Source organism: Mugil cephalus, chromosome 2 (genome assembly GCF_022458985.1).
Source record: "Mugil cephalus isolate CIBA_MC_2020 chromosome 2, CIBA_Mcephalus_1.1, whole genome shotgun sequence".
NCBI classification, from domain to species: domain Eukaryota; kingdom Metazoa; phylum Chordata; class Actinopteri; order Mugiliformes; family Mugilidae; genus Mugil; species Mugil cephalus.
This window is the reverse complement of record NC_061771.1, coordinates 2,429,312-2,438,557: the sequence shown is the minus strand read 5'-3', so window position 1 is coordinate 2,438,557 and position 9,246 is coordinate 2,429,312. Positions and strand designations below refer to the sequence as shown.

The following is a 9,246-nucleotide window of genomic DNA, read 5'->3' as shown; positions in this document are numbered from 1 at the left end:
TGAGCTAAAGATGAGTCAAATAACTGTTCTTGTTTTTTTTTTTAAAAAAAGTTACTGTGTGCAACCCCTTCTGTGTTCAATGATCTGTTAATATGAGAAAGGTTGTAAAACCCATATTCCCCATTTTCTGTTCACCCTCACCCTGATCCACCCTCTGTCGGGAAAAGGCCGACCCCACTTCCCCCTGCCTCCCCCTCCCTCCTACACCTTCTTTGCGTGTCGTTTACATGTTATCTATTAGTTTGACTGTGAATTCCCCTTTACTTAAAGTGAGGGAACTGTGGTGGCAAGCCACAAAAAAAACACACAGTAAACACTTGCAGTACTTGATACAACTGAACTGCTTCTGCTGAAATCTAAATCTAAAAACTCCACAGAGATTCAGTATAAATAATTTGTTATTTGGTGTTATCTTGTCTTGTTTGATTGTACTGTGTTTGATTTTTATAGTTTTGGGAAATATTATGTTTTATGATGAAAAGATTACAAGACTCTACAAGATTCACTGTTTTTCATATCGCATTTGTGGTTTCCACTTATATGTTTTAAGGTACAGACCACAGATACCATGCTTTCCCCGTATCTTCCAATCACAACCTTGCAGCAATGAAGCAAGCCTACATTAAGGAACAGCCTGTACCCAAGGCTTTACCAGAAAAGCAACGTGCAATGAGGGGAAATAAAGGGAAGGAGAACAAAACCAGGGTCAAATTGAGGAGAACGTGCACTGAGCAGCCGACTGAATAACTTCAACAAAGGTGAACAAAGTAAAAAAAATAACTGACAGAATTTACAGCAAAATATTTGACAGTCAAGAAGTACAGGCCCAAACAGACCAAAAGACAATAGACAGGCTGGAGGGGTGGGGGTAACATCCACATGAATGAATACCAGGTCCAAAAATTTTCCAGCAGAACACTGAATTGTCAAGATGGTCAATATTATTCACTTCTCATGTTAGTGGTTTTAATGTTGTGGCTGATCAGTGTAGGTATGCCCTAATTAGACAGTTATCACGTATACTGGAGAAAATGAATCCATTCTAGTTTACCTGTCCTGCAATCACTCTCCCTTTGTGACTGTTATAATGTTCAGTTTATGTTGAACCAGTCCAAGAAAGGTCAAAATAATAAGAACATGTTTTGGGTACATTTCAATACAATTTAAATGTACCACAAACCACAGTCTCCAATATGAAAGCACTGTTGAATCAGTTGCTCTCTTCGTTTCAAACAAATGCTGGTTGCCATGACCTTCATCATGATAAGATTTAGTGCAAGATCGGTACATTAGAAAGCGTTTGTTATCATGCACGTAACTAATTAACTGAAAATTGAGTGTAAAGTAAATAGACGATACCACTGAAACAGAGAAGCAAAGGAGCAGCAGTAAAATATCAGCTTTGTTTTGAGTAGGTTTAAATCAGCATGCATCAACATCACATGACGACCACATCACAGAGGTTTAAAAGTAACTGGAAATCTTGGCTACTTAAAATTTGTCTTTTCTTGCTTTAGTTATTCACAAAAATCAATGAATCATTCTAAAGAGGTCAGCACCAAAAATATTCTACAATATCAGTCTAAGTCTGCCAGACACCACAGGACACCCTCAGAAGGCCCTTGTCCATTATCTGATGAGTCAAGGGACAAGGGAGACTTACACAATATCACGAAGGTGGTCATAATGTTATAGCTGATAGGTGTACATCAACATTCATCAAAAACTTGTGATCCAGACATCTCATACGTTGTACTTGTTGGTGCCACAGTTGTGACTTGGTATGAGTAGCTGCTGAAGGACCTGGGTAGATGCAAAGTTTCTGAGTTTATATTGTTGCATAAATAGTGTATTTATCATGCTGATTTCGTTTGTAACCATCCAATTATTTTGCAAACCATAAACTTGTTATAGTGTATTATAAGGGCTTCACAACCAAGTTGTGGATCATAGAGCCCGAGGGACAAAAACTTGTGTAACTGTAATTCCTACTCGTATTAGAAACTTCTTGTAGCTCACCAGTAACATACTGAGGTAAAGCTGGTAAAGAGAAAAAAGTTCAAGTATTATAAAGAATAAGTGAAAATGGGTAATTCAGACTTTAATATATTGCATCACTCCTTGTTCTTATTTCTTAGATCATCCCCAATTAAAATAAATGTGGTCCACAGAAGAAGGCCCCTTCACTCCCTTAGCACTAAATGAGCATAACTTAGATTTCCAGTAAATACATGGTGTTATGCCTCCACCACCTGGGAGAAACAGAAGATACAACTCGCTCTGCCTGCAGTGGGTGCTTCCTTCTACGAGCACAAGATGGCGCGGTTACTTTTGCTGCCACCATTCAACAGGTCTCGTGGAGCAGTTGTCGGACTTTACAGAGAAGCGACAATTCAGGATGGACACATTCTGCAAATTAGTGCAGTAAAACCTAACCTGCGGATGTTTCATTTTGCCAAGAGCTGATCCACATTTAAGTAGAAACACTGGTGCGTGCCATTTAGTTCCTCCTCCTCAGAGACTGATGACCACAGACAAGATTAAAGGTACCCACACCTACAATATATTATTTTGAAGGAATTCCACAAATGAATAGAATAGTCAGTTCAGGCTCTGCTTTTCATCTTCACATGATCATATGGTCTTATAGTAGAATTTATTTACAGTTCTGGTATTATCCAATTAATTAATTGAACTTAAATTGAATTTAATAATTAAAACAACAAATTTCGACTGGGAATGAACAATATAATCTGATGACTGCACGACGGCCCTTTTAGTGCGAAACGCCTCTCGCTTCGTTTTCTTATATGGATTTATAATCGAATCAGATGTGGAATAACCGGCACGATTTCCCCGGCTATTCTTTAAATTGCGCCTGTACGCACGCCAGTCTTCTGATGCGCCACCAGTGGACGTCGTTGTTCCGCCTGGTGTCATCCCCTTCAAGATGAACTGACCTAAAGTTGTGCCAAGCTAGATCCGATCCGCGAGAGAGGGAGGAGGGGGGGTAGTGAAAGATCGAGAGAGGGGAGGGAGAGAGAGAGAGAGAGAGAGAGAGAGAGAGAGAGAGAGAGAGAGAGAGAGAGAGAGAGAGAGAGAGAGAGAGATTTTGAAAAGACCGGCAGGAGGAGTGGGACTTGCTATAAGGACACAAACGACTCTTAAATCCACCGCTCCTCTGTTATTACACAGGAGGCTGGAAGAAACAAACATCAAAACAGGAGGAGTTGTGATTTAGCTTCTAACTTCGCTGGTATTTTAACATTATTTTAAATTATTCTCAGGTAATGTCAGCTTTGTATATTTTTTTGTTTTGTTTTGTTTTTTAGAAAAGCTGGCATGCATGTAATGTCAGTAAATGCGGCTATCAACAGATTAGTTTGAAAACAGATTTTACTATCTAATTGTCATCACCAGAATTTAACTCTCTCTCCTTGCCACACGCTTGCTGTGTTCCCCTCTCTTCCCCAGCTACAGAGACACTTGGGGGCCGACAGATCTACCATGATAAGGGCTGTGGATGTTGCGCTGACTGTGCTGCTCGCCGTGTCCCTGTCGTGCAGGAGCGCGTTTGGCGGCTACGGGATGAGCCTGTTCGCAGCGCAGACCTCTCCCCCGGACCCCTGCTACGACGAGCACGGCAACCCGCGGCGCTGCATCCCGGACTTCGTCAACTCCGCCTTCGGGAAGGAAGTGAGAGTGTCCAGCACCTGCGGCAAGACGCCGAGCCGCTACTGCGTGGTGACTTCTGCAGAGAAAGGAGACGAGAGAACCAGGAACTGTCACACCTGCGACGCCTCTGACCCAAAGAAATACCACCCACCGGCGTATCTAACAGATCTCAATAACCCTCACAACCTCACCTGCTGGCAGTCCGAGAATTTCGTCCAGTACCCGCAAAACGTCACCCTGACTCTGTCCCTCGGCAAGAAGTTTGAAGTCACTTATGTGAGCCTGCAGTTCTGCTCGCCCAGACCCGAATCCATGGTTATTTACAAGTCCATGGACTATGGTAAAACGTGGGTACCCTTTCAGTTTTACTCTACCCAATGTAGGAAGATGTACAACAAGCCCAACAGGGCTGTTATCACAAAGCAGAACGAGCAGGAGGCCGTCTGCACCGACTCCCACACCGACATGTACCCTCTGACCGGCGGGCTCATCGCCTTCAGCACGCTGGACGGCAGACCATCCGCGCACGACTTTGACAACTCGCCGGTGCTGCAGGACTGGGTAACAGCAACTGATATCAAAGTCATCTTCAGTCGGCTGCACACTTTCGGCGACGAGAACGAGGACGACTCGGAGCTGGCCCGGGACTCGTACTTCTACGCCGTGTCAGACCTGCAAGTCGGAGGGAGATGCAAATGCAACGGACACGCGTCTCGATGCGTGAAGGACCGCGATGGAAGTCTGGTGTGCGAGTGTAAGCACAACACCGCTGGGCCGGAGTGCGACAGGTGCAAGCCTTTCCACTACGACAGACCGTGGCAAAGAGCCACAGCCAGGGAGGCCAACGAGTGTGTCGGTAAGTCCATCCACTCCATCTTGGAGCCACTGTCTGATTCTGAGCCGAGTTATGTGACAAACAGGATACGGTACATGGTTGCAGGACAGCGTGGTTCTGAACGTGGTCATTTCATAATTAGAGCAAAAGATAAAGGATTGGTGAATATATTTTGGTAAAGCAAAAAAAATAAAAAAAAAAATAAAAATAAAAAAATCAAAAAAAAAATCCGCAGGCTTATTAACAACAATAAATATGTTTTTTAAATGAGATATTTACATTTTTTTATGACCAATCGGTGACAATTTTTATAGCTTCATTTTATAAAACTCAAACGCGAACATTAAGCAGAACCGCAGCAAAGACATATTTCTTTTCTTTCTAATATGCTGGCGCAGGTCCACGAACATAACTGGCTTTAAATCACGCGCAAAATGAAAATGAACTCGGAAAGTCCATTTAGCTTGTTGCAGGCCACAGTTGAGGTTTTTTAAACCACCTCAAACGGGACCACTGTGCCTAATCACCCACAGCCACATTTCATTTCATAGCTCCACTTCACCGCTGCTATAAAGCAATGCCTTTTAATTTATTTGAAGAATCCAGGGGGGAAAAAAGAAAAAGAAAAAGAAACTCACCGCAGCGGTAATTGAACGCAGATATATATATTTAAATACAAACATAAATATCTCCCACACCTAAATGTGAAGTGTCAAAATATCAGGTCCTATGAAATAAAATATATTACATTTATTATTATTGGTTAATACAATTTGCTGTTATATAAAGACCGTTTTAATGTTGTTGTAAGCGTGAGGAATTCAGTTTCATTTTAGCTTTGCATTAACAGAATTATTTTTTTTTTAAAAAATCAAAACAATATAACAATTATGTCATAATAATTAAAAAATATATATCAGAGGAAAGCGAGCTAGCTGAAAAACAACCTGAAAGGCTCCTAAATATATGTCATGATAAGGATTATAGGAAAGGGAAAAAAAAAAAGAAAAAAGAATCTCTGATCATATCTGTGCTTCTGCTCTTTATGTCTGAGAGCCAACATGTTTCATCAGCTGCTGAGAGATCAAAGTGACCAAAGTTACAGTAGTTGTGTTTTATTACAACCTGGCACAGATGTGAGAGCTTGTAGATTGCAGATAATCCAGAATCTACCGGCTGCGGGTAAGAGAAGCTTTAGAAACTTGTGAAATACTGATTTGTGAAATTCGCACTGATTAACAGAATTACTGGATGAAGTCTCTAAAGCTGTCCAGGTTTGGAAAAGCTGCTTTCACATGAAATCTTGCTATGAATCTTGAACCCGGATGCGTATTAACTATCCACTCATAGGCTCTATGTTATATTTGGCTTCACAAAAACTCAAAAGTCTTTTAGCATTGTTTTTTTCTGTTTGTATTTTTATTTTTTTAATTATTAGACCGAAAAGTGTTAAACCATGTAGTTTGCCAAATAACGGAAAGCTGCCGTGATCTGGTCTTTGTGCAGCTCATTCTGAAGAGGTGTACAGAAAGAAAGGAAGAAAGAAAGATGACAAAGGACAGCCAGAGAATGGAAAGTAGAAAGATGTTTGATGATAGACACTAAAACTGAAACCGCAGCGTGACTCCCTGCAATCACAGAAAGACACATTCAACACAAACCAATTACATTGTTTGACAGTCACAGCACATGTCAGCCACTGTGACACAGAGCAGCTGTTTAAAAGCGCCTTTGTTTTGCTAGTGTTGTTCGTTTCTGAAGCTCGCAGACATTCTCTGTGGCAGATGTGGACATGCTGCTAAAATCAACAGAAGAAGTGCAGTGGGAATGCCTGCATACTGGACTGTGCACAGTGTGTGAAAGGAAGTATTTTTGTCATGTGGAGGCGACTACATCTTCCAGCACGTCCAACAATCATTAGAGTAATATTACTTTAAATGATTTATTATTTAGAAAAAAAATATACATTTCACCTTTGTGGATCCATTTAAAAAAAAAAAAAAAGTGATAGTTTTCCCTCAATGCCCATATTTAGTACAATAAATCAAGCATCAGGCAACTGAATAATACCAATAAGTTGTACTCCTTAATCAAGGCAGCTGAAATAAAAATTTGTGTATCAAGCTATGTTATATTTTCTTTAAAATGATTACGTTTGAACATCAGTGTGGTCTGCACTTAAATATGCTGCTGAGGAAAAAAGACACGATCTCTGAATTATAAATGAACAGCTTCATTTAACTGATATAATTTATAGAAATAATTAATACGTCTCACACTGGGGCCACAGGGGCTTTGTCACTCACTGCATCTTTTCTATTGTCTGCAAGGTATCCTGCCAGGTATCCTGGTTTTTGTCAACATTGGTCTTGGATATGGATGTGCTTGTGTGTGTATGTGTGCGTGTGTTTGCGTGGGATAATCTTAACAAAGAGAAAAAAATCACACCTGTTTAAGGCCAGAGAACAATGGACGTAGGTGTGGTTGATGCAAGGTATTCCATGTGACATGCGAGAGTTGGGACTGTCAGTGGCCTCTAATGAGAATCTGGTTGTCTGAGTGGAACTGTTGACTACTGACTCCTCCAATATTCCCCCAATCTTCACTTCCTGCCAAAAGAAAGAGAGAGTGAAAGAAAAAAACGTCCAGCTCGGCCTCTGTTTTTATCTTGGTGCACTTTCCTGATTACTTCCACTGAGATCTTCAAGGGAGCCGTCGTTCTCCTGAGCACGCGCCTCGATCCATTTGGGTTATTGACTCTCTGCAGTGAAGGGAAAGCTTCTAATGCAATGAGCTCAATAACCTGCACCACTGTTTAGACGTGAAACTGCAGTAAAGATAGAAGGAAGTGTCTGTTTAACTCAGCGCGAATGAGTGGATGCACTGTCACCTGTCAGAATACTCCTCCCGTCAGCTTCAGGCTACATTCAGAGCTCCTCCACACGGATCACAGTCAGCTCTCCCACAAAGGAAGGCGACATTGTTTCGCTTAGTGTATGAGAAAAAGCGGTCAGGGTGAAAAAAATAGTTTCAATGCAAATTATTTGTAAACGCAACTTTCATCCGTGTTACAGTTTTTGAGTTCGCACAGTTTGCTGACATGTTTTGGTTCAAAAAAAAAAGAAGAAAAAAAACAAAGAAGAACAGAGAAAGTATCTAGATTCTGAATGATTAGAACGGCGACTTGAAAGCATGCAGATCAAGAAGACCGGCACTTCACAGCACAGAGAAGCCGGGGCAGAGGGAGGGGCTTAGATAGGGCAAGGATATAATAATGAAAACGAAAGAGAAGTACGAAAGCAAGAGAGGTGAAGAAAGTGTGTGAGGGAGAAAGTCACAGGGGAGAACAAAATTGTTCCTTTCCATTCACCCTCATTGTGCCAGTCATAAAAGGTGTAGTGGCTGGAAGAAAATCCAGTCCCGACACTACTGTTGTGGTTCATATTAGTGAACTGGAATATATTCTCTCTGCTTGATGTAGCCTTTTTGTTCAGTGTTGCTGCTTTGATCTCATTTATATCTGTTTGCATGAGTCTGTCACTCTTAAAGATTAACTACATTGTATTGTGGGATTTACTATCTTATCTTCAAATAACATCCACTTTCAGAGTACTTTTAGGAAAATGTTTGCTGTACATAAAAATTTACATTAAATTTTTTATTACACAGTGAAAACCATGAATGAGCCCAGAATAGTTTGCATTTATTCCAGACAGACTCAGGACAACTGAATCCCGCGGAACAGTAGCTGTACAGGTCCCCGCTGCTTGTTGCACTCTGAGAGCAAGGTAATAACTGGAAGTGACTCAGATGGTAGTCTATCAGCATTTATGAACTTCTACCTTCTTATGGTGACACTAGTTATCAAACTGTTTGTTGTAAGAAAATTCACTCTGTAACTACTGTTTAAAGAGTAAGAGGAACAGAAATAGAATTTTGGAAAGTGATGAAGACAAGCCCTCTCCCCATTCCCTGTGGAAATTACATAGTATGCTAATCTCATCTGGATGATTTGAACAGATCTGCTGCTTATTTTCTCCCTCTTTATCGAAATCTACGCCGCAGGAAGCAAAAAGTACGCTCAAATGTTCCCAGGTGCTGTTCAGAGCCATCTAACTGACAACGGCAGCTATGCTGTGCAAGAAGAGTTGACACGGCTGATTTGATTCCCATTAAAATAATTGAGTTTTAAACCCACAACTGCTTGTGTAGAAGAAGAAAAAAATAGCTTAAATTAGGGGTTTTTATTCCTCGTGATATGTGGGTGAAAAACATCCTGCATGAAATAGGTCTTCTGAGTGCAAAATGTTCAAGCAAACATGCGTTAATGCTTAAAAACAGCTGCTCCAATTCTGCTGTTTGGTGGTGTATTTTTCCTTATTCTCATGGATTACTGCCCAAGCTTTAATGAGGTTTAAGATCATTCCAGAGCAACAACAGCAGAGTGTGATAGCAGAAACTTTTCCAGCTACAGTAACGGCAGAAATTCAGGATTTTGTAGAGATTTCCCTGACAGAATCCAAATGGATTTTTCTTTTCCCTCCACACCAACTTTCCATGTCTATTTAAGACGAAATCCAGCATAGAAAATTGAGAAATATGAATTGTGCCCTAGATAGTCCACAGTACAATGCCGTGATCTCACACATTTATGTCCAACAGTGTTTGATTGAAGGCAGATGTGTTCTGTCTGTCGGACGATGATGAATATTGAGTGAAATTACAAAAACAAACAT

The 9,246-nt window shown here is 40.9% G+C and overlaps 1 protein-coding gene across 2 annotated transcripts in view; it reads left to right on the top strand.

The window, feature by feature from the left end:
* The first annotated feature begins 3,106 nt into the window (after positions 1-3,106).
* Positions 3,107-9,246, top strand: part of ntn1a (netrin 1a) — a 56,013-nt gene continuing 49,873 nt past the window's right edge. The window contains exons 1-2 of one of the 2 annotated variants that reach the window (XM_047578267.1): positions 3,107-3,256; positions 3,475-4,531. In XM_047578267.1, coding sequence (XP_047434223.1) covers positions 3,508-4,531 — 1,024 coding nt within the window. In that variant the 5' untranslated portion in view covers positions 3,107-3,256; positions 3,475-3,507. Of the gene's footprint in view, positions 3,288-3,474; positions 4,532-9,246 lie in introns of both variants that reach the window. The other variant, XM_047578266.1, reaches the window with a different exon arrangement.